General features: G+C 44.3%; 2 protein-coding genes across 3 annotated transcripts; both read right to left on the bottom strand.

Annotated features, from left to right (window-relative positions):
• Positions 1–815: 815 nt before the first annotated feature.
• On the bottom strand, positions 816–9,387 carry LOC146627456 (collagen alpha-1(XII) chain-like). The gene is made up of 5 exons (XM_085361122.1): positions 9,345–9,387; positions 5,710–5,856; positions 5,352–5,471; positions 1,506–1,670; positions 816–964 (listed from the first exon to the last, which is right to left on the bottom strand). The coding sequence occupies exons 1-5, from the start codon at positions 9,385–9,387 to the stop codon at positions 816–818; spliced, it is 624 nt and encodes a 207-aa protein (XP_085217248.1).
• Positions 9,388–14,306: 4,919 nt separating this feature from the next.
• LOC146627455 (phytanoyl-CoA hydroxylase-interacting protein-like) lies at positions 14,307–25,117 on the bottom strand. 2 transcript variants are annotated; one of them, XM_085361119.1, is made up of 6 exons: positions 25,057–25,117; positions 17,664–17,860; positions 17,395–17,569; positions 17,020–17,137; positions 16,781–16,961; positions 14,307–14,681 (listed from the first exon to the last, which is right to left on the bottom strand). In XM_085361119.1, exons 1-6 carry the CDS (start codon positions 25,115–25,117, stop codon positions 14,307–14,309), a joined length of 1,107 nt encoding a protein of 368 aa, XP_085217245.1. The 2 variants fall into 2 exon arrangements, with proteins under 2 accessions (XP_085217245.1, XP_085217246.1); XM_085361120.1 differs by having other exon boundaries at positions 16,781–16,943; positions 25,063–25,117.
• Between the last annotated feature and the right edge of the window lie 846 nt (positions 25,118–25,963).

Below are 25,963 nucleotides of genomic sequence, written 5' to 3'. Positions count from 1 at the left end.
GTGTGTGTGTGTGTGCGTGCGTGCGTGTGTGTGTGTGTGTGTGTCTGTGTTTGTGTGTGTGTGTGTGTGTGTGTGTGTATAAAGAGTAAAACCAGGACTGCCGTGTACGATCAGAGGAATAGTTGGATGCTCGCTTTCATTTGATGTCGTTTTAATGTTTTTATTGATGTTTTTCTTGCAGAATGTTTCTAAACATATTTCTATTGTAAACAAACACTAAGAGCTGTCACCACCAAAAAACATTTTAGCCCAAAAAAGAAGAACATTGTAAGATCGTCAGCTGCACGAGTGTAAAACCGCTAAATGTGGATTAAAACCTTTAGTGTCTCTGTTTTTACTCCTTCTTAGTAAATTATTTTAATAATTGATCAACATATTGATTGATCCTGCTTTACTGTGATGAATTAACACCTTGAGTCAAGCTAGCTGCCCACAGATCACACTCCTCAGTCTCTATGAAGAGTTTGCACCAGCATGTGATTCGTGTTCCTCATGAATCAACGCTCAGACTCATGAGGAACAATGCAGTTGTCTTCCTCGTTGTGGATCACTGGACCAGCTCCTCATCTTCTCAATGATCTTCAAGGCTGCATGGAAGTTTCCTGCGGGGACGGAGAAGACACACGACTGTGTCGTTTGATCCAGGTGCTTCTGGATCATTGCTATGGGACATTTCCAACCATGCATTTCATGCTGCTTTACCGAGGCTTGGTCATGGGGGCAGCAGCCTAAAAGGAGACATCCAGACTTCCCTCTCTGTGGCCAGTTCATCCGGGTGAACTGGGTGGATGTTGGGTGGATGGAATCATGGACTTTTACTTACCTAAGTTATTTGAGCCTTTTGAGAGGTCGATGGTGATATTTCTGATGATACCGTTAAGGGACTTGAAATCCTTGAGAAAGTACACGTGGTCATTATCAGAGGCGATGACCTTTAGCTCACTCTCTCTGGCACCCTGCACACCTGAAAGATAAGAACTTATTAAAACACCTGAACATGTTTGGGAAAGTCTATCAACTCTGTTTTGTTAAATTTTAGACAAAAACCTGACTGACAGCCGATAGTTTCTTATTTTTAGTCTCATTGTGCATTAAACAAACTGGTGATTATCTGATACAGATACTTCAAATTTCTGTGAAAACAAGGACATCGTTTTTTCTGACAGCCAGAAATGTGCAGTCGAGTGGCCTGTTGGAGGTCCTTTGTTGGGCTCTGGCAGCCGTTAGGAACTGAGTTACTAGTGTTTATTGATGATGCAACTGCTGATAGAAGCAGCAGGATTAATTGTGGAGTGTACAGGACTGTAATCTCTGCTTAGTTTCAGAAGAATGCAGCTGCAGAGATTCTCAGTGCACATGGAAAGTAAGCCCTGCTATCTATGGGTTCCTGGGAAACGCTTGCATTGCTTTTGCAGTATTCTGTAGTGTGGTGTGCTCTGAACGAGACTGTTGTGGTGTACACAGTTCAAAATATTATTTAGAAATGTGTACTCAGGTTCAATCACCAATAGCATAGACCTCGATGTCATTGTGTTTCAGGTTCTTTGAAGGCAGGAGTACTTTATCCTGGGATTCCCCGTCTGTGATCAGAACGGCAATCCTTCTGGAGTCTGGACGCATTCCCAACCTGGGTTTAAACTGGTTATGGAGGATGTGCTCCAGAGCTTTTCCTGTATGATGGCAGAAAGTGACATCAGCATGTCAAGAGTTTCAAAGGTCATGGACTAAAACCCAATCATGGGTTTTAAACACACACACACACACACACACACACACACACACACACACACACACACACACACACACACACACACACACACACACAAAGTAGAAAGTCAACCATGAATCAAATGACATATTTAAACAAGAAGGCTTTAAATGAAACTAATGTTAGTACTCAATAATGTTACACGCTGCTCCAACTGCCCGATAACAGCTGTCGCTGCTCAGGGCTGAGGCAGTTGAGTGCTCACCCTTTAGACAGCACTATAATGCACAGACAGCTCCGTATGTTTGAGGCATGAAGACTCCTCTCAGCTCTGTCACCAGTTTGTTTTCACTCAGCGTTTGGGCATACAGGGAGTGCAGAATTATTAGGCAAATGAGTATTTTGTCCACATCATCCTCTTCATGCATGTTGTCTTACTCCAAGCTGTATAGGCTCGAAAGCCTACTACCAATTAAGCACATTAGGTGATGTGCATCTCTGTAATGAGAAGGGGTGTGGTCTAATGACATCAACACCCTATATCAGGTGTGCATAATTATTAGGCAAGGTCCTTTCCTTTGGCAAAATGGGTCAACAGAAGGGCTTGACAGGCTCAGAAAAGTCAAAAATAGTGAGATATCTTGCAGAGGGATGCAGCAGTCTCAAAATTGCAAAGCTTCTGAAGCGTGATCATCGAACAATCAAGCGTTTCATTCAAAATAGTCAACAGGGTCGCAAGAAGCGTGTGGAAAAACCAAGGCGCAAAATAACTGCCCATGAACTGAGAAAAGTCAAGCGTGCAGCTGCCAAGATGCCACTTGCCACCAGTTTGGCCATATTTCAGAGCTGCAACATCACTGGAGTGCCCAAAAGCACAAGGTGTGCAATACTCAGAGACATGGCCAAGGTAAGAAAGGCTGAAAGACGACCACCACTGAACAAGACACACAAGCTGAAACGTCAAGACTGGGCCAAGAAATATCTCAAGACTGGTTTTTCTAAGGTTTTATGGACTGATGAAATGAGAGTGAGTCTTGATGGGCCAGATGGATGGGCCCGTGGCTGGATTGGTAAAGGGCAGAGAGCTCCAGTCCCACTCAGACGCCAGCAAGGTGGAGGTGGAGTACTGGTTTGGGCTGGTATCATCAAAGATTAGCTTGTGGGGCCTTTTCGGGTTGAGGATGGAGTCGAGCTCAACTCCCAGTCCTACTGCCAGTTTCTGGAAGACACCTTCTTCAAGCAGTGGTACAGGAAGAAGTCTGCATCCTTCAAGAAAAACATGATTTTCATGCAGGACAATGCTCCATCACACGCGTCCAAGTACTCCACAGCGTGGCTGGCAAGAAAGGGTATAAAAGAAGAAAAACTAATGACATGGCCTCCTTGTTCACCTGATCTGAACCCCATTGAGAACCTGTGGTCCATCATCAAATGTGAGATTTACAAGGAGGGAAAACAGTACACCTCTCTGAACAGTGTCTGGGAGGCTGTGGTTGCTGCTGCACGCAATGTTGATGGTGAACAGATCAAAACACTGACAGAATCCATGGATGGCAGGCTTTTGAGTGTCCTTGCAAAGAAAGGTGGCTATATTGGTCGCTGATTAGTTTTTGTTTTGTTTTTGAATGTCAGAAATGTATATTTGTGAATGTGGAGATGTTATATTGGTGTCACTGGTAAAAATAAATAATTGAAATGGGTATATATTTGTTTTTTGTTAAGTTGCCTAATAATTCTGCACAGTAATAGTCACCTGCACACACAGATATCCCCCTAAAATAGCTAAAACTAAAAACAAACTAAAAACTACTTCCAAAAACATTCAGCTTTGATATTAATGAGTTTTTTGGGTTCATTGAGAACATGGTTGTTGTTCAATAATAAAATTATTCCTCAAAAATACAACTTGCCTAATAATTCTGCACTCCCTGTATGCTAACACAGCTTACACCCTCACACAGCCACGAGGATCGATGTCCTGCTGTGCTGCTCATTATTGGAAAACAACAGTAACTACTCTACACTATCGAGTCAGCGAGGTTAGCCAACACTAGAGGTTCACTGTAGCGATGTCCCCAGTTTTTACTAATCTTCTGTGAGAACCGATAAATTAGTTTGTCCATGTGGATCCAAGGGTAAACAGACTGTGGCAGTTTCACTCAAAGCACGTCCACAGATGGATTATTGTCATTGTCACTGCTACATGATGCACCTGTTAGTGATTTATTGTAAGTTCAGATTTCTAAAATCAACTTCTACATACCGTAATTGTCGGGCTATAAGCCGCTACTTTTTGCACAAGCTTTGAACCCTGCGGCTTTTAGTCAGGTGCGGCTTTTCTATGGATTGTCCGTGATTTTTGTCATATCGTAAGAGGATTTGTTTTGTTTGTTCCGCTGTTGTACGGCACTACGTTGCCTGGCGGAAGGGCATGTGATCAGACACACAGTATCGGGGTTCAAGAGTGGTATGTTGGTCACATGTCCATCCGCCAGGCAACATAGTGCTGTACAAGTAGCGCGAAAAACAAACTTCAAAGTAGCGCTACGCGTTCAGCGGGAGGCGTGGATGACCAGCGGCGATAAACTTGCGAAAAGCAAGTTATGCCCAACTCCACCGGTGGAACCTGACAGCGTGGAAAAGTGTGAAAACATCCACGATCACCAACGGATTTTGAAGGGCTGGACTGCTGCATGATGGAGAGGAGGACACCGCCACGGCCCTTCTGAGGGTGTTCGACTCTGACACTGACAACGAGGATTTCTTTGGTTTTGAAAGTGACAACAAAGGAGAGAAGCGGAGAGTGGATGATGAAGCCACCCTGAGCCTGTTCGTGTCCGACACTGGAGAAGAGGACTTTGGTGGTTTCAGTGCAGGAAGAAAAGAAAGATGGTGGTGAATGACTGACTTTTCTTCTTGTTAAAGCCGTGTCACTGCACCTGAGCCTAAAAGGTAGGCCGGATCTATTTTTCTGGTGTGCTGTAGGTTATTGTTATGTACTACATTTGTTACTCATTTATGAAGCACAGTACATGTTTCGTACTTGTAATTACCACTACTTGTACATATACCTAAAAAGTTATGCAAGTATGTACCCATAACTTGTTTTTCAAAATATTAATGAAAGGGGTGTGTCTCCAAACAGCCATCTCTTCCCTGACAATTCGCTTTGTGCATATTCTCTTACATATGATAAGTCAACATTGAAACACCTGCAGCTTTTAGTCAGGTGCTGCTAATGTATGTACAAAACAGGATTTCCCCTGATTTTAGCTTGTGCGGCTAATATTCAGGTGCGCTTTGTAGTCCGGGAAATACGGTACATAAACGTGTATGATTTCATGCCAGGATCTTTTGAATGTCTAGTCTTTGTTATTTGTAATAATTTATGCTTTTTGTGTTTCTTTTTAAACTATCACTTCAAAATGGGATTTAAAAAAGTGCATGTGTGCCTGTTTTGGTACTTCTGTCTACTTGTGAAGGATTTCTCTGTTTATTGTGCAGCAGATACTTTTTCAGAAATAATCTTCGTATCAGATTCTGATTGTCCGGGATGAAACTTTTTAGCCTGGTTCAATGATCACCTCTGGAGCACCTTCTGGTGACAACCTCCTGTAGGCTGGGTAATATGCTGCTTGCTCACCTGTCTTGGTGCTCCCACCAGTTTTTTTGAGTTCTTCTATGGCCCTCAGCAGGGTTTGTTTGGTCTGGTGGGTGTTCAGGTGCCACTCTGTCCTTGCTTTGGTGCTGAACAAAGTCAGACCTTCAGAAGCAATGTGTAAAACAACAAGGACACACAGAGCTCGTCACTCAAATTCAAACATTCACACATTCAAACACGATAGTTATTAGCACTTGGTACAAATTACACATTATTAAAAGCACAATGATTAAGGGGAGTTTATGTATGTGTGGTATTTTTTTTTACAAAGTTAAAGTACTTTTGAAATTAACCGTGTTAAATATCATAGTAATGGTATGACTGGCAGTGAAAACATTACCGATCTGGACTGCATCGGGACCAATGTTGAGGCCGCTGACGATGGCAACAAGAAACGTTTGAATTTTATCAAAGTCATTTCTGCTGATGCTCCCAGACTCATCCACCAACATCACAAGGTCAACTTTGGCTGTTTCACAGCGAACACCTGAAACACAGCAAAGGATTATGGGATACAGGAGAAGACCAAATAAATTTCTGAAGAGAGAAGCAGGCTGGGAGGTCGGTGTTAGGTCTAAACTTATAGACGTCGCTGACTCAGAGACTTATTCCCGTGAACAAAGCAAGACAAAACAGCGATCGATCTGTTTTAACTCGCGCAAGTGAAGCTCGGTGGGAATCTCAGAGCAGCACTCGGCCCTCGACCTCAGATGACTCCGACTCCAGCCTTCGCTTCAGCCTTTTTATTGAAATGACACAGAGCCCCACTGTAAACCCCATGTGGTGTGTTGTAAAGTCAAAAGCACTGTGTGTGTATGCATGTGCGGGCATGTGTGTGTGTGTGTCTTCCTGGTGATCACAAAGGCGTCATCTCCCCTCACCCCTTAGCTTAGCTTCCTCTAACGGTTTACCATATACAAACACAGGTGAGCCCACAAAGGGCAGGAAGTGACGTTCCTTATATAGAATGTGCCTGCAGTTAACACTATAACCCCCCACCCCACCATTCAGAATGTCTTTGATCATGCAGCTTGAAACAATTGTAAGCACAAAAATAACAACATTTAACAATTCGCTCTAACAGTCGGTACAGACCCATCTGCTGCCTGAGAAACCTCACACTCCTCTGATCACCAACTAATACATTAACAGGAATCAAACAACAACTGAAGTGGTTATTAAAGATACAATTACAAGTTACTAAATGACAAAAGTGTTCTGTGATTTGGAAAAAACAACAGCAACTATAATATTTTGTTATAAGGAATCACACACGGAAATGAAACATGCCATATTACGACATAAATAAAGTAACAGAGATAAGTCAGTCAGTGCGCCCCAGGGTGGCTGTGGCTACAATGTAGCTGCCATCACCAGTGTGTGAATGTGTGGATGACTGGATATGTAAAGCGCTTTGGGGTCCTTAGGGACTAGTAAAGCGCTATATAAATACAGGCCATTTACCATTTTTTTATAAGTGTTACAGTGAGGTCGATAAACACTATGACACTATGTTTGCACTGAAGCACCGCAGCAATTTCCTAATGTTGTAAACCTGCTCAACATTTGGCAATAAACCCCTTTCTGATTCTGATTCTGATAAAGCAGCTTTTTTATGATTTGATCAAAAATGAGGGAAATTTCCAGATATTTCTACGGTTTAAACTTAACTGTAAATGAAATAATACCTCCACCCCCATGGTTAACGATAAAATCATTTCCAACTTCAGATAGCAGCCCAACACTTGAGCTATCAGAGTCACCGACCCAAGTCAAAGAATTTACACCTGTTGTCTCAAAGCATGTTGAACAACGTGAACAGTCGCTCACAGAACTATACTCAGTACGGCAGCACAGTTTGGGGATGTTACTGAAACCCTTTATTACATTTATTTAAATCATGGAAAAGAAAGATGTAATAAAGGAATAACAGCTCTGCTACTTCCTTCAGCTGCTAGCAGATAACATGCAACCACCTCCTCCTGTCCCAGCATCCTCCTCTGTCAGACCAACAGCATCTCCTCCATCACTACATCCGTGAATCTTCGCTAAGCTTTTCTTCTTTTTCTCCATCCTTTGTCCAGTATCTCCACTCTGAGCTGTCTGATGGACTCTTTTCTGATCCTGACTGTCCTGCTTACTCCCGGTGAACATCTGAACTTCTGCAGCTCTGCATAGGGACTCTTTACTTAGTCCCTATGGACCCCAAAGCGCTAACTAAGCTACAAATGTGCAAACACACACAAACATAAGCAGGATATTTATTTGTATCAGTGGAACATTTTAAATATGTTGTTAAACTGTCATGTGTTAGGCAGTAGGAGCTTCTGTTTCGATAGAGGCAGCTGGAAAACGCAGCTGAATTTAAATGGAAAAGAAAACCAAATATAAAGCACTCAAAGCCTCTGTTGCCTTTGCTGCCAACCACAGTGGAGACAGAAGCCTTCCAGAGCCTTGGCAGATATCCACCATTAGGGACGGAGACCTTTGAAGAGAACATACTGATTAAAGACTGCAGCAAAGGATAGTCTGAATGGTGGCTAAACAGCCTCAATGAACTTCCTAACAAATTCAAGCTGTTCTGCAGACTCAGGGTGCAACAGTGTGAGCTCGAACCATCCATCGACATCTGAACGAGGTGAAACGCTATGGCAGGAGAGCCAGGAGGACCCCGCTGACACAGAAATGTAAAAAAGCCAGACTGGATTTTGCCAAGATGTATTTGAGGAAGACAAAATCCTTCCTGGAGAATGTGGCAGATGAGACCCAGCTCATCATTCTACTATGAAGCACAGAACACAGTACCTACACTCAAACAAGGTGTAGGTTCTAAGATGTTTTGCTGCCTTTGGCACTGGAAGCCTTGACTGTGTGCAGGACATCATGAAGCCTGAAGAGTACCAAAACATTTTGGTCTGCGATGCAGGGCTTAGTGTCAGAAAGCTGTGTCTGTATCAGAGGTCATGGGTGTTCCAGCAGGACAACGACCCCAAACATGCCTCTAAAAGCGCCCAGGAGAGGTTGGAGACAAAGTGCTGCCAGCAATGAGTCCGGATCTAAATCTGATTAAACACTTATGAATCGCCTTGTAATCAGAAGGTTGCCGGTTCGAGCCCCGGCTCGGACGGTCTTGGTCGTTGTGTCCTTGGGCGAGACACTTCACCTACCGCCTACTGGTGTTGGCCAGAGGGGCCGATGGCGCGATATGGCAGCCTCGCTTCTGTCAGTCTGCCCCAGGGCAGCTGTGGCTGCAACTGTAGCTGCCTCCACCCGTGTGTGAATGGGTGGATGACTGGGTGTGTAAAGCGCTGTGGGGTCCTTGGGGGGGGACTAGTAAAAGCGCTATACAAATACAGGCCATTTACCATTTATGAAGAGATCTCAAAATTGTTGTTGGGAGAAGTTGCCCTTCAAATCTGAGAGACTTTGAGCAGTTTGTAAAAGAAAAGTTGTTGAAAGGTGCAACCAGCTTGTAGATGGTTACAGGAAGCGATTGTCTGCAGTTATTTTTTCCAAAGGGCGTGCAACCACATATTAAGTTGAGGTTGCCAATAATTTTGTCCAGACCAGTTTTTGAGTCTTTTGTGGAAAGCTGCCAAACTCTGTTCTGATTTTTGTGTTGATAAAGGACAAAAATACCAAAACATTTGTAATTGTTTTCTGGAAAAATTCCAGCCGTAGCTGTACATCTCTTTTCTACTCGAGCACTCAAAAGATGTATACGATGTGTTTCATTCACCCATTCTAGTGTTTTCTAACTAAGATTCACATTTTCAGAAAGATGAAGAGAGAAACTTGTGATCCAGTATCTTGCCCTTGGCTCATTTCTAATACATCTCCTTAAAATGTCTGTAAAAATACAACAAATGGACTCAGACGGATCTGAAGAGGTTTAGATTCATGCCTGCCTCTTGTTGTGTATAATATTAATGTAAACCAGTACAAACAGGGCAGGCTGATGTTGCAGAGTCCTACCTGAGCCCCACAGCAGCAGCAGAACCAGCAGCAGGTGATCCATGTCAGGTCCACGTCCGTCTCCTCTCTGTCTGTCCGACTCTTCAGCTCTCTGCTAATAAACTGCTGTTTCCTCTTCATCTGTTATCTGCTCATCAGCCAACTGATCGTAAGATAAATAGTCCTAGCCCTGGTGTATGCCGTTATCTCCCTGCTCTCCAGTAACTCTCTCCCCTTTCTGTTGCAGCCTCCCACGGTCCTGATCACGGCGTCCCCGTGTCGTTTATTTCCCGGTCTCTTCTGTTCAGCGATAAAGCAGCGCGTTCCCTTTGGTTGGTCACCTTTAGTTAAAAGAATAGCGTTTGTTTTGTGTGCGTGTCTGCGTATTGTTTGCTTTTGGGTCCAGCTTACGTACTAGAACTACGGTTCAGAGTTTCTCTGTCAAATCACCTTTAAACCTGTTCTTGAAAATCTCACCAAAACATGAATTACTAATATTATATTGGTGAGTGTTGTGGGCTCAGACACACACAAGAGCACATTTAAATATTTCAGTGAAAGTTCTTTTAGCCTAAAATCACAGGTTTAAGATCCAGAGCAGATTATAAAGGGTTAACCTTCATAAAGTGTGTGACAGCTGCAGGAAAGATCTGACGCATTTATCTGATCACACAGATGCTGAGTTTAGCTGCGGTCAGTCGGCTATCTGAAGTTCTAGCATCTGTAATCTGATTGGTCGGTTTTTCACGCAGCAGATTAAAACAAACTCAGGTGAGTTTGGCTGAAAAATCTCTTTCAGGTTCTCCTGTTTCATCCTCTGATTTTAAGTTAATGCTGCTCAGCGCGTAACATGATCCACGTCAGCTGTCAGATGACAAAGCTGCTCAGAACTTCCTGTCAGAGAGGAAACACACGAAGGTGATGAGGAGATAAAGGAGAGGAAACATGAGAGAGGACACTTCTCCTGTGAGTCACGTTAGAGTTTGTGTGAAACACTTGGACACCTTTAATGAACAGTTTAAAAAGAACATTTAGGATATTTACAAATATTTATATGTGATGAAAAAAGTTTTAGTGGTAAAATTTCTTTGACATCATTCAGTTTTGTGTTCTGATCAAACAGATGTGCGATAATATCGACTGTGTCTGAGTCGCAGGCTGTAATATCTCAGCCTTTCAGCATGTGGCCGTGGATTACTCGCAGGGAACGCTGGGATGCAGGAAAGGTGTCGCCAGGATCAGAGCAGGGACGCATTTCATGTTTCCAGCGTGTAAAAAACAAAAAAAAACAAAACAATATATGAGCTGATGATGTAATTACAGTTTACTGTGGTTGCAGTTCATGTTCACACGGTGGTGAAGGATGCAAACACTTCCTCCACCATGTGGAGGCGCTGCTGAGCTGCCTGCTTTTCTGGACACTGCCAGCTTTAACCATCCAGCTCCGGGTCCTCCTGTGGGCGGGGCTCCTGCCTCCCGGTGACCTGCAGAGACACAGCAGCACACAGGTGTGAGTCAGCGAGTCGCCGCTCTCTTCAAACGGGCCGAGAGCTTCGTTCCAGAGCGTCTTCTGATCAGCAGACGTGTGCACGGTACCTTATGGCTGAAACAGACGGCAGAGATGAAGAGCAGCAGGAGCAGCAGCAGGAGCAGCAGCAGGAGCAGCAGTCTGATGACAAACACTGTTGGATCTGATGAGACACACTCAGCCGTCACATTAGATGTTAGGAGAACAACAGCTGGCATCAAACACAAACATCAGGTGACGCTCAGTTATCCTGCAGACATTCACTCATCACTGTTTCCTAACATCATGCTGCTTCTGCAGCTTCTCTGGTTCCTATTCTCACCTGTACGCCACAGGGCCCGCCTGTGTCCTGGATGATCTGGATGACGGAGAACCACCACAGACATTTTGATACCGTGCAATCATTTAGTAAAACATTCAAAAGTTTCTGGTTCTGCTGGTGATTTCAGGATTTTCCGTCCCAGCGTCACCTCGTGCTCACCGGGGGGCAACCGACTGTTGACGTCTTCCTTATCCTTTACACCCTGGCAACCCTGGGCACGCGTGCCACAGCTGGCACGCCATAGCGGGACTGGCCATCAGGCATACCGGGCAAATGGTGGTGATTTTACGTTTTTATGGGCCGATGATGTTTTTTTTTTTGCAACGGTATTATAGGTGGTGGATTGGCCAGATGCTGGCAGATGTGTAAAAACAACTCAGTTGTTTGCTGGTGGCTGTGGCGGAGCTTCCACAGAGTCCAGCAGGTGGATGAAGGGAGGGGAGGCAGGAGGAGCAGAGACCCGAGGCGGTGAACTGAACTCCAGGTAAGAAGTTATGAGCTGCAGTCTATCTGGGTCAGATATGAACCAAGTTTAGTTTATTTTCGTTGTGCTGACTTTTTACAGTCAGTTACAATAACTCGTACTGCTACTAGCTAGCATGACGGAGTTTCTATACAGCTGGGTGGTGCTATGATGTTACTGATAGTGAGCTTTATTTTATTCATAAGGTTAGTTAGTAGCTGCCAACCGTGCCTCTTCTCCTCTCATCCTCTCCCCTCTCTCTCCTGTTGCTACTTCAATCATGAAACTGATCAGTGATCAGCTGATCGGCTTTTCTCTCTCGTTTATTTATCTCCCACTTTGCGCCAGAAAGAAGAAACCAGCGGATGTCGCGCTAAACAACAGCAGCACGTTTAAGCTTGATCAGCTGTTGTTAGAATTTATTTAATATTAGTTTCTAGTATCAGCTGATGTTTGCTGGAGCCACAGCTGGAAAGCTGCTGGTCATGATATGGTTTGGTTATGTGGTGAGAGGGAAACATGAAGATGAAACCAGGAGATGTCCTTACTGAACCATCAGAGCTGTGATGGAGAAACAGGTTTACCTTTTAGGTGACATGGATGAGTTGAAGTTATGAACTGTTTCTGAGAGACAAATAACACCAGGATCCTTTTCTAAGCAGCTGACAGCTGGTAACTGTGCAGGGGCGGGTCTAGCAAAGTGTTGCCGGGGGGCAGGTAGGGCATTAACAGGGAGAGGGGGGCAGCTGGAACCCACAGCTGTGCGTGTTCATGGAGCTGCATGTTCACCTGCTGGACGTCACTACCTGACAAGTTTAACTCTTCAGGACATTGCAGAGGCCTTACTGACAGTGTTTGGCTCCACATGTCTGTGTGAGCAGGTTTTCTCCCACATGAGTCCTCAGGCAGCCTCTGAATGCTGGACACTGGGAGCCCAGAGATCACAGTAACATGTGTGTCTCTGTGTTAACAAACATGCCATACTGGCCCCGTTTATTTTTCCTATCATTGTTGTGAGGAGACCATAAATAGCATTTGCATTTGCTGTTGTGGATAAAAAGTCTTTTTTGTTTCAAACTATCTGATAACTATTCGCTGACAGCTGCAAACATCTGTGAACAAATATGATCCTATAACGTGTGTAACTGTTCATATAGAGCGTTATTACATTTAATGCTAATGCATCATACGGCACACTGACTTCTGAGGAACGTTTAGATGCACTCATCATCAGACAGGTTGCCGACCCCTGATTTACACTGAAAAGCATCTTGAGCTCACTGAACTGTACATGAAACCAGGATTTCAGATTCAGATTTTCTCAACTGTTATCCAGCACAAAGTCATTTTTATATTATATTATATTTATATTATATTTGCAGTTTTGCATTTTAAATAACCGCTATCTGCTTTTCTCAGTGATGTCATTTATTCCAAGACTCCAGATAAAAAGTTAAAACACTATTTTGTGCCAAAGTCAGGCCAATGATGATTTTTTTTTGTTGATGTGAGGCTTCAAATTCAGTGTTTTTAGAGCGAGTCCTACCTGAGCTCCACAGCCACACCATCAGGTGCACCATCAGGAGCTCTGTCCACACGTCTCCTGTCATAAATAAGCTGTTTTCTTTCCTCGGCATAATCAGCCAACCAATAAGTAACTTCTCAGAAACTGAGTCCCACCCCAAAGATAAAATAATAAAGATCACATAGATATTGGACTGTGAGTGCGTCGTTAACCCTTTAATGTCACATTCCTGGTTTCTGGAGCCTTTCAGAATCAGCAGCATGTTCTTGTTTCCTCTAAAAATAGCATCACACCGCTTACAGCTGACACGACTTTGCTTCAATGTCACAAAGACACCGGCTGACTGCTAACTCACCCTTCCCAATAACACACGAACAACACACTCAAAGCATTCTGGGAGCTGTAGTTTCAATGTTTTTAATTAGTAGATTAAGTTTGGTGATGTTTGGGGTCTACAAACGAGGAAAACAGGAATGTAAAGCATTCAGTTAAAAAACGAATTAATTACAGGAAAAATCTTCATCAGATTACCAAAGTATAAAACCTCTGAAGCAGTTAATCTGTAAAGTCCACTTCAGCCATCAGTCACATGATAAAAGTGCTGCGAGCTTCCTGCCTGCAGCTTCCTGTCAGAGACGGTGGACAGAAAACATGTGAAGGTGACGAGGACATGAAGAAGGAGAGGAAACATGACTGAGGATGCATCTGCTTTCAGCCACATCAGAGTCTCTGTTTTAGCCGACTGTGAAAGGTGCAGTCATCCATGCAGTGAGGAACGCCAACTCGATTAGCTTTGAGTTAAAACAAGTATTTTGTTAATGCTCTGATATCGTTTCCATTTTGATTACAATTCTAAACCTGCAGCTAAAAAACAAACAGCTCGCTCCTCCTCTCCACCCATCCATCCACCCCGAGCTCATCTCAACTTCTGGCTCTGCTGCTTCTTCACCTGCCTCTGTTTTGCCTCCGTCATAATGATGTGGCCACTAGAGGGCACTGTCACAATAGACAGCAAATGTTGCTCGTAGTGTGCCGCTGCACAGGCGAGGCACAGTAACGAGCCAGAGCGTGGCAGGTAAATTCAGTTAGTAGCTTAGCTGCTAGCTGCTATGCAAACGAGATGGTTATTTCAGTCTGAAGAGTCGCTAACGTCCTACGCTGATGTTGCAGACCTTACAGCTGGGGTCTTTCTTGGCATTCGCGGTGGACAGGCTCATTAGCTGGTGCCCGCTGATCTGTGACACCGCTCCCAGCCTCAGATCCACCGGCTCCGTGTACATCACCTCCAGGTTGACATCCTGAGCGTGACGGAAAGACAGCGAGCCGTCCTCCTCCTCGGTGCAGGTCAAGAAGCGGTTGTCGGACCTGTCGAGGGCTGGCAGCCTCCCTTTACAGAAAGCGTCTCCTTTGGAGCCGTCAGGAGCGAGGACCAGGATCACGTAGTGGTACGACGTGTACATGCAGTAGAAATCCCCAAAGTACATGTTGGTGGTCTTGTTGAAGAGGACATCTGCTCGGATCTGTACAGAAACAAAAAATGGTGTGTTTCATATTTTTGTGCACTTTTAAAAGTTATTTACCCAACTTGGTAAAATTAAAGAAAATAGTAATAATAATAATAATAATTTAAAAAGTATATATTTTTTCAAATATCCACAAATTTATTGAGTTTGAAGAATAAATGTTTATTTCCTGTTTAATCACAGCAGTGACAGTCAGTTTAAATTCATTTTATTTTGACTACTTTTTAAATCAAATTTGCAACAATAAAAATATCAGACTTTTGTAATCTTTGACTTTTCTGTGACATAAAATATCAGTAAAAAGTGAAAGCGTTCAATTTTTTCACATTTTAATTTTGAACCTAAAAAAGTGGTTTAAGGCGGACACGGTGAGGTTCAACAGCCAGAGCAGCAAAGACACGGCAAGAAAACAGAGTTTTAAAAAGGAAGCACTATTAACTTTGGACTGAATACTTCTTAAAATCTTAATTTAATTTACAGTTAATCTAATCAAAAATTCTGTTTTACAACAGGCTGGCAGCCTTTTATTGTCTTTAAATTCTATCACGCCTCAGATTTGGGGGTAAACATATTTATTATTTATATAAGTATTTGTAAGTAGCAAACAGACAGTTTACAGGAATTCATAGCTGTTAAATCCAGCTTTTAGTTCCCATTACAACATGTCAGCTGAGATATCATTGTTTTACAACAGCAGTAACATTGATGTAGAGCCATGTCTTCTGAAACAGGCCATGAGGACGGCTCCTGCTCGAGGAACACAAAGACATGAAGCGCCCTTCAACAAACACGCTTTAGTGGAAAAGAGGGGAGATGTCATCATCCAAGCTTCGTGAGTTGGTCTGAATCAGAAAAACGGTAAAAACCCTGAAAACCATACATTTCACACCCAAGCCTCAACTCTCGCGGCCCGGTAAAAAACGGTATTGGCCAATGGCCCAGGGCTTGGGGGCCGATGGTCTGCAACCTTTAACACCGAAAGAGCCATTTGGACCCGGTTTCCACGCAAAAGCAAACACTGGGAGCCGCAAATACTTTTTGACTTCTAAAATAAAGACAATACTGTATATATTGTTTGTTTTTACCTTTATGCTTTGTGTGAACAACTAAGGTGTGTTGCTTATGAAATCCTTGAAGTGCTACAGAGAAAATTACATTTTATTTATGTAATTAACAAATTTTGAACTCTTAAAGAAATATAACCAAAATAGAGACACCCAGCTGAACTACAATGATCCATGTAGCAAACAAAAACTGTTATATCTCCTTTGGGCTTTTGGAGCCTTGACCTGACTTTTAAAAAATAATTGGCAAAAAAGCTCTATGCTGCTAAAAAATGAAAAATACATATTTGTTAAATTCTGCGTAAATATGTATTTTCCCTGGTTAATGTGTGTGGTGGGGCGTGGTCTGCAGCGTCGCTGCAGGGGAGGCGACGCACCTGAGCGGCACCCGCAATCACGCCTCGCTGCCTTTACATCTGTGCTATCTGTGCTGTTGTGTTGGTGTGTGTCGGGCTGTGAGCTGAGAAGCTACAGCCGGCTGTATGTGTACAGCAACCGTGTGTGAAAAGTGGTCGATAAAGAGATGCTGTAAAGCGTGTTCATGCAAACATCGTCGGGTCTGCTGTGATATGTTTACAATGGGACTTCTGCTCCTGAACCTCTGCGCACAGCGTCTGTAAATCGGGGCTTTCATCTTCATCGCAGGACTGTAAGCTGTCGTCTGTGAGGCGTGAGCGTGTTTGTTTTTAACATAGTTCACGGTGGAGCTGCTGACATAATGTGGATCCGAAGGTCCATAATTGGCCTACCTGGGGTTGAAAGTCTCGATAAATGCACGGCGTTTAGGCGGGTACACCGGCTTCAGCGAGTGTGACGCTTATTATGAGCGATGAAAAAATAATAAAATATAATTTTATTTTTATATTTCAATATCACAATAATCTTCCAATTCAGAACTACAAGTTAAAAAAGAACTAACATAAATAAATTACACTTCAGCTAAATACTTCTAATTTATTTTCCCAAACCACGCGGAGCCGCAGTATAAGGACTAAAGAGCCGCAGGTTGCCGACCCCTGGTCTAAACGGTACCTGGAAGCGATACGGCCCGTAGGGGGAGTCCTGGGGAGGTTTCCCTGTGTTGAACTCTGTGTTGCAGCTGAAGAAGATCCCCTCCAGTTTGCCGCTGATGGGGGACCCGTGGCTGCCGCTGTTGTCTTTCACCGTCGGCAGCAAGAAGCAGGACTGAGCATCTCTGGAATGACACACAGGGCTAAAGCACAGCTGTACGGAGAACCCTCTCGGGGTTTTGGTCACTGAGCGGGGCGCACCTGTCTTGTTGGAAGTACTCCCTCTGCTGGTTTCTGTAGAAGATGGTGAACGGCAGCATCCTGCCAGCGATCGCCTCTGCTTTCTGCAGCAGCTGGTTCAGGTGGATGGAGGAGTAATCTGCAGATGCACAGACTCAGACATTCAACATTGAGCCTATGTTTAGGCTGATGAGTTATGTTAGTCCATAGTGCGACTGCAAAGGAATTTTTCAAATTATGGTTCTATTTTATCAGTGGGACTAAAAACAGTGTGATAGTAAATTAGCTCAAAGACGATCCTCGTGATGCTTTAACCTGCAAATCGATCCAAAGGGATCAGTGTGCACGAGTAGCGAGGAGAGGTGTGGTTTTTGGACTGAGAGGCTTCCGTCTAACCTGCAGTGCAGAACTCAATGATCTCGCTCCATCGAGAAACGGCGTATTCTCCGTCTGGCTGTTTGGCGGCCGTCTGAACGGCCACGGTGTACTCTGTGCGAGGACTCAGGAACCAGTGGCCCCTCACTGTCATCGGCAGGGGAACTGCTTTGGCCACCAGCTTGGTGGGCACATCCTGGAAAACAAAAAGTACTCGGCTCGACCGGTTCGTTTGCTTTGTATCGTCTAAAGCAGAGTCAGAGCGCCCAGGATCGGCTCTGCAGACCCACCTTGTGTTTGAACTTGTTGGAGCTCATGTTCTCCTTCTTGTTGAGGTCGATGAAGTAGTGTGTGATCCTATCTCGGCCCCTGCTGTCCATGTCCCAGCTGATCTTGAACGAATCGCAGGTGATGTTGGTGATCCGGATCTGCTGAGGAACCGGCAGGTCGTCCACGTCCCCGATGTCGCTGTCTGCAGATTGTGCGCCTGCACAAACACAGACAAAAAACAAAACTCCAGCTGTAACGCCTCTGCCAACCCTCACGATTTTTCTGGGAGAATCACAAATTTCAGTGCCCCTCCTCTCCCGGAGCCACCACTCTCCCGAATTTCTCCCGATTTTCCACCCGGACAACAAAATTGAAAAACCATATCGCAGAATTCATAGCGCAGCCCAGCCAACTCCAGTCTCCAATGGCGGCAGCTGCTTAGTTTTAATATTACTCTTATTTCTCTTTCTGGGTCGCAAAAAAACTTTTAACATATTTTCAGGTGAGAATGAAGCTGTGTAAACTTCAAATATCTGAGCCGTCTTCAAACCCCGCGGTCTTTCGCTACTCGGGTTAAACATGATATATGAGTCACTTTGATAACTTAAAAATGTTATTGTTTGGCTTTTTTCAGTGTTTTATTTATTCATGAGTAAATCGGTTTGGATGAGGTTGAAGTTATTCGATTAGATTAAATTTAACTTCATTAATCCCTCGGGAGGGGTCCCCCGGAGTTTTCACACAGCTGAATAAACGTCAAACAGAAAACTGATTAAACAAAGTGCGAGACGGTCGAGAGTTTACGCCAGCATCCGGTTATATTTTAGAAAGCAAGCAGCAGACGGCTGAGTTTCACTCCACCGAGAGCTCGTGACGTAATTCTGAAGACTAGACCGTCCCATTTCACAGTCGCTCACTTCCGGTCGGACGACCTGGTCCACTTAGACCACGAAGGCCTTCACTCACGTACAGAGCGGTTTGTGCTGGTGGATGCAACCTCCGGACACCCCCGCTGTTTCCGGCCAGCCAATAATAACAGTAACATTTAACTTATTTTATCCGATAAATAAACACTGTAAGGCGGAGCTCCAGATGTGCTGAGTGAAATTTAGGATTTTGTGGGACGTTATTTGGCAGCTGTCTGAGTTTAGCATGTGCTAACTTCCAAACACCAATATGAGAGAAAAACACTGAGAGTGGAAACCAGAAACCAGTGAGTGCTGCCCTGTGGTTGTACTGGGCTGCTGCGAGGTGAAGCTGCTGCTCTGGGCACCGACTGAGAGGATGACATCACAGATACGAGCGGCCGAATCCTGAAGCTTAAAGTATGTTGCTGAGCTGCTGGTCACAGATTAAAAAGACCACGAGGGGGGGCTCATGATGTAAGCAGATTATACAGAGTCACAGCGACAGATTAACCCATCAAAGGTTGCAGTCCTGTGAAATCTGTGACCCACATCAGCACTCACAGCTGCATCTCACTGAGCTTTTCTATCAGCAGATCGATCCCTAACCCTGTCTGCACCACAGCTACAGAGGTCTGAGAGCTTTGTACACGTAGCTATAACCTGTCAAATAACAAAGAAAGTATCCTGACATGTCCTCATCTCTCTGTACAGCATCATTAACACCTTGACCTTCAGATCAGTCTGATGACCTTGAAGGAGAGGTCAGAGGTACTTTCTTTATATTCACAAGCACAGAGAAGACAGCACACTTATATGAATCACAGTTTCTAAGCTGTGAGGCTTTTTAGGTCATGAAGTCAACCTGAGCCCACGCTACAGAGTTTTATATGAATTCATTCAAAGCTTTTCCAGGTCGCCAGGAGGCGATCAGTCTGAACTCAGACCTGAAACTCCGATGTTCACGTTTGATGTGACTCTGAGGACATCACCATCAGCTCTGATGTGCATCTACAGCAAAGAGCTGAATAAAAAAGGCTAAAAATCAGAGGACAGAGTCCATAAACTGCCCGAGCCGGAGGTTCTGATCACAGGACCACTTCAAGCTGATTCCACGCCGGCCTGCTCCGTCTCTGCATTCATCCTTCCTACCCTCCCTCCTTGTGTTCTGCATCTTTTCAGCCTCGGTGGACAAAAGGTTTCAGTCAGCAGAGACGCTGAGAGCTCAGGCTGAACAAGGAGCCCGTTGAAGAGGCGAGGACAGCTCAGACTGCAGCCCCAGAGATAAAAACCCTCCATCAGGGCAGTCCAAACACAGCAGGGGCCACATGGAGAGAACAGAAGTCTACAGTCTCGAGGTCAAAGGTCACTCCTGCCTCGCTGAGTGAGGACAATCGAGTGGCTCTGAAGTGCAGGACTCATCAGTTTTTGTTCTTAGAGTGAGGATTAGAGGACGTTAGTGTCTGCAGGAGCTTCCAGGTGTGATATTAATTTGACCGCTCTGCTCACGGACGCCGGCCGCAGATTCACTCAAAGCAGTAAAACCTGAACGCCGGCTTCTTCTGGACTCTAACATGTGCACTGAGCTCAGATTCGAGTTACATCAGACCCCTCCTGAGTATACATCTCTCCTCCGCACACACTCAGTGCGTCGCCGTTCATTCACAGGAAGCTCATTGCTGCCTTTACTGCAGGTCGGTGTTATGGCTGAGGGTCGACAGCTTTGGCAGGTTCTTATTCTGAGTCCAGCAGCGCTCGGTGTGGAAGAGAGCAGAGATCGAACTAGCCTGAAACACTGTCAGTCACATATTATGGGCCGAGTATTTTACTACAGTCACTGTTGACCTGAACTGCGAAAAGCTCAGACAGCAGTGACATACCTGCTCCAGACATGTACAGATATTAGGGCTGCGCGATTATGGCAAAAATGATAATCACGATTATTTTCACTGAAATTGAGATCTCGATTATTTGACGATATTTATTTAACCCTTTAAGACCTACCATAGAACCAAATCCGCCAGAGCTTATATTATTTTTTTAATTTTATTTATTTATTTTTTTACATGCTGTAGTGCCATTTTTGGGAGCATTTCAAGTTGCTATACATCAATACAACTGTTATAGCCCATATTTTAATAATATGTATGCATTAAGTCCATAGTAATTACATTAATTACAAAAAAGTGCAATAAACTACAAAAAAATTGAAAATCGTTTTTGTTTTTACATATATTTCTACTTGGGGAAATTTAAGAGGTTTATCCCTCAAAACTTTAAATACAAAAAAGTTGCAAAAAATAGTTTACAACAACAGGAAATTTATTTTGAGTGTCTTCATAGTTTTATTTTGGAGGTACACCAATTTTTATATACTGCAGGAAAAACAAAAAACAATCCTATGATGCAAATTTGCAAAGAAAACAGCATGTGCATCAAAATAGACTATTTCCAGCAGAGCAATTTGAGTTCTAAGCATCCCAGAAACTATTCAGAAAAGTATAGAGTCAAACATGACTTATAAAAACACCAGTATAGGCTTTTAAGGCCTACAAGTTAAAAAAAACAACTACATTTTCCGTGAAAATGAAAATGATTGGCTCGGCAAAGCGTGTTTCTGGAATATTATGTTTTTGTTCCTGCAAGCGCTTTTTATGCAATTTTTGCAAAGCTATATGTAGAAGGAAGCTGATGGCATAAGATGTAAGTACAACTCCTCCGGTTTCATATGCAAAACAAATTATTGCGCTAGCTTACGCTGTTCCGGTTCTACAGGGATTTAAAGGGTTAACAATAACAATGTATTGAATAATGACTTTAAAAAATAATATAAAATAGTGTGCAAATACTGATAACAGTGCAAATGTTTGCAATCCGGTTGTTCAGTGATGACGCGACGAATCCTACTTCCGGGTCTAAAGTAGTCTGCGTTTAATATGGCTTTTGTGTTGTTAACATGTTTAATGTTTTGTATTTTCTTCTATTTGATCTCAAAAAGCTCCTAAAACAGTCAGTGATCACTGTTGACCTCCCTCGGCTTTTATTACCGCTAATCATTTATTTAAGCTCAGTTTTTAAAACCTTAGGATGTAACTACAGCCCAGCCCATGCAGCAGTATATGAATGACTAACCTCGTATTGTGGATGGATTATCTCAGTTGTTCTCCTGGCTGAAGTTTGGTCCTTTTACAGCATCCTGCCATGCGATTACATTTGTTTCTGACCACCGAGAACACTCACGTTAACTTTTATCGAGTGGAAAAAAAGTTAGCTTGTTTATATTATGCTAACATAGCTGCGTCGCTAGCGGTCACGTAGCACATCATTATATACCAGCTAGCCAAACGTCAGTAACCCTACAAACGTCACTGCTGTTTAGTTTTCTGTCTTCATTTATGCTGGAAGTGATAACAGAGCTGTACGTTTTAATTTGTTTCCAAAACCCCGCAGTCAGGACATGCTATATTGTATTTAGATAGAAGCTAGCGAGCTAACTCCCTGCTAACTTCTAACTCCGTTAAATGTCATAAATTCCGTTTTCATGGATGCCTGGATGTTAAACTCAATTGTTACACCTGGTAGAGCAGAACGCTGATCATTTTATTAAAGATGAAAGACTTTAGACAGTTTTTCAACTCTCAGTAATGCCATAGTGGTTGTTTGATATATGGACCTGCAGCGGAGTTTAGGTCCAGACACGGCTAGTGACGTCAGACTGAACAACCGGATATAAAAAAATAAATGAAAAATGTAAACATCTACCTTTAGTGAACTTTGCAGTGTTGCTCTGTGGCGCAGCTATGACACCGTAGTAAAGTTTACACACTATGTCTACTTGATCCACGTCAAGTAGAACCCATAATGTTTCCGCACCACTGAAGTTTTTTTTTTTACCTCTCTTTTCAACCAAAGGCAGTCACTCTCCTCCCCAAATAACTTCTTAGCTTTCCGAGCTTCCCTTGGGTCCTCTTAATTGTTGTGACACGCGTCGGAAATGCAGAGAGGTGCACTTTATTTGCCACAGCGCAGCGCGAGAGTAAAGCACGAGGGAGGGGCTAATAATCGGCTCAGTCATTTTTAATGATCGTTGAAAGCCCACATCGTAATCGTGATTAAAATTCGATTAATTGAGCAGCCCTAACAGATATGTGCTTCATTTCCTACAAACGGAGCACAGAAACACCTGTATCACATCTGTATCACATTTGTATCACACTTGTATCACACCTGGATCACACCTGTATCACACTTGTATCACACCTGGATCACACCTGGATCACACTTGTATCACACCTGGATCACACCTGGATCACATTTGTATCACACTTGTATCACATCTGTATCACACCTGGATCACACCTGGATCACACCTGGATCACATCTGTATCACACCTGTATTACACCTGTATCACACCTGGATCACACCTGGATCACATCTGTATCACACCTGTATCACACCTGGATCACGCCTGGATCACATCTGTATCACACCTGTATTACACCTGTATCACACCTGGATCACACCTGGATCACATCTGTATCACACCTGTATCACACCTGGATCACACCTGGATCACATCTGTATCACACCTGTATTACACCTGTATCACACCTGTATCACACCTGCCCTTCACTCACGTACAGAGCGGTTGGTGCTGGTGCAGATGATCAAATAATCGATCTGTGAGGACCAAATTGCGATGACGCTGAGGTGTGATCTGATTTCAGCCTGTCCAGGATGATTTTAAACTCGTATCACTGAATCACTCGCTCCAGTTTGGACTCCGAGCTCCACACCAGCAGCTTTTCTCTGCTCCCAACACCGGAAAATGTTCACTTTTGTTCATCAGCTGAGAAAAGAGAGCACGAGCAGAAAGTGTTCCCTCCTCCTCCTCATCCCTCCATCCTGCCAGTGAATGGAGGAGGTGAAGCATCTATTCATTGCTCCTGGGAAGGTGATTAGCCACAGTGGTCTGCAGACCCAGCAGCCTGAAGCTGCTGCCAGAGTTCAGTCTACAGAGGCCGCTCTGCAGGTTCAGATGAAGCCCGTCACCAAACACAGATCACAGCTCTGACCGAGTGCCGGGACTGCACTGTCAGGTGTCCGTGATGTCACAGTCTGGGATTTCCTTTATTCCCATGACCTGTGCAGCACAGGGATAGAACCAGCTGTTGGTGCTTACATTTATTTTTATGGTTATTTCTGTTGAAACACATGAAACCATTATGGATTATGTACTGGAGCTGCACTCCCGACGTTCTTACAGGAGCTTTCAGGACTTCCTGTGAACGCTGCAGGTTCACTCTGCTCTGTTGGCCACATTTACATCCTCATTCAAATCGAAGCAACAGCCAGACCTCATGTGCCTGCAGGACACACAAATCACCTGCATTTACATGAAGTCACCAGAGGTCATGTGACTCCTCGTCTTAGAGGCTTGGCGTCAGAAACGGAAACAACAAAAGATGCCTTGTTGTTGTTGTACACACTTTCAGATTACTGTGGTGAAACTGTCCTGAGGTCAGCCATGATGACAGCGTGGCAGTGCGGGTAGCCAAGGTAACAGTGACACAGGATCGATCCATCCATCCATCCATCTGTCCATCCATCCATCCATCCATCCATCCATCCATCCATCCAAAAGCATATTCATAGCTCTTTTAACAGACTGTGCAAGTGTTCCTAATAAAGTGCTCTTTGAGTTGAAGTAGTTCAGGTTTTGCCTTCAGCCTAGAAAACTTACCCTCACTGGGGTAATCATTAATATTTGGTACTTCTGCTGTAATCAGCTGATGTCTGAGCAAAGCTGTGATTGGTCAGAAGAGCTCTGACTTCAGGTGGAAACCAGGAAGCTTCTGCTCGAGTGCAGACTGTGAGTATGCAGCTGTCCACCACAGAGATTATCAAGCTTTAATGCAGATGCTGTTATCCCATCTGGACTGTTGGATTAAATCAAGCCTGCCACAGGAAAGGTAACATGTCCACGCAGAGGTCACGACATTCCTGACCCCGCTGCTCTCACCATGTTTGAATTAACGTTTAATTTCAGTCTCGGCTTGTTTAAAGTACAAAATGTGAATAAGCCCAGTCTCTCTGTTCAAACTTTTCTTCTTCTACAGTCAAGTGTTTGGAGTCCGTCATGTGACAGCAATGATTCATCAGAACAACAGAAGCAGCAGAGCAGCTCGTTTTCCTGCTCGCTCCGGTTCCCCTGAACGCCTCGACCACAGCAGTGCAGTCTTCCTGCTTCCCGTGAGTCCATCACTACCTTTGACCTGCAGACTTTAAACCCCGAGCTAAGAGCCGGCTCCTCTCCGAGTTCACATTCATGCACACTGAGTCAGTTTGAAGCTTTGGAGTCTAAAACCAGCCAAAGTTCGGACAAACCCACCAATCAGAGTGCAGCAGGAACTCTGCACTTTAAATAAAGTTTAGAAATAAAAGTATAAGTTAACTGGACTGTTCTACCTGCTGCGTCCTCGCAATGTGACGACAGCAGACGCACACACTGACCTTGGCCCGGCTGCAGACTCTGGAGCTCCACGCTGGGACTCGGAGGCTCCATCATGTTGGCTCCGCTCAGACAAAGAGACGAGCTCAGAGAGGCTTCAGCCTGCCTGCAGCTCGCTCCACCCCTCTCTCTCTCCCTCTCTCATTCAGTGACATCATGGGACGATGAAGGAGGAAGAGAGAGAGTCAGACATTTACTGTTGTTGTGATGATTAAAGTGAGCTCTCGCAGCCTGCACTGCTCTTACACTGAGCTCATCACGGTATCATTACAAGCCGCCTGAACCAGGCAGGAACATCTGGCCCAGCTTCAGCTTGTGTGAGCGGATACCAGAGCCTGTAAGAACATGTGAACGACCCTCATCCTTCATGTATGGTTGCTGAAACTTTAACAGCATTTTATAAGAAACAGTTTACCTGTAGCTGAGTGACCCCAGCTCACCTGTGTGAGCTGAAAACCTCCCCGTCTGTGTCACAGTGGCTGCAGGTTTGAAAAAATGGAGAAACAGCTGGAAGCAGCAGAGACTTTACCGCTGTGACGTTGTGTTCGTGAGATTACAGGAGCTGGCACATGTGTGTGTGTGTGTGTGTGGATGGACTGGAGTTAATCTTCTTATGTAAGCACTCATTTCATTCTGTTGCCCGTGCGGTCTGTAATCCTGCAGACCCACCGCCATGTTTAAATCCTTAAATGGAGACGTCACCGCCGTGGGGCAGGAAACGCTCCACCTGCAGGCTTCCACCCCTGACCTTCACCTCACAGAACTGGGCTGGGTTCATCTGTGCAGGCTGGCTCAGGCACCACCGTGTGGTACAGAAACTGAAGGAGCAGGACTGCCAGCATCATGAAGCACAATAGGCAATAAACGCAGTTTATATTTTATATATACATATATGTACAGTGG

The sequence above is a fragment of the Diplotaxodon limnothrissa genome, linkage group LG8, assembly GCF_057381915.1.
Source record: "Diplotaxodon limnothrissa isolate DT_005_m linkage group LG8, D_limnothrissa_male_GT1.1, whole genome shotgun sequence".
Classification (NCBI taxonomy): Eukaryota; Metazoa; Chordata; class Actinopteri; order Cichliformes; family Cichlidae; genus Diplotaxodon; species Diplotaxodon limnothrissa.
This window is presented reverse-complemented; position numbering and strand designations above follow the sequence as displayed.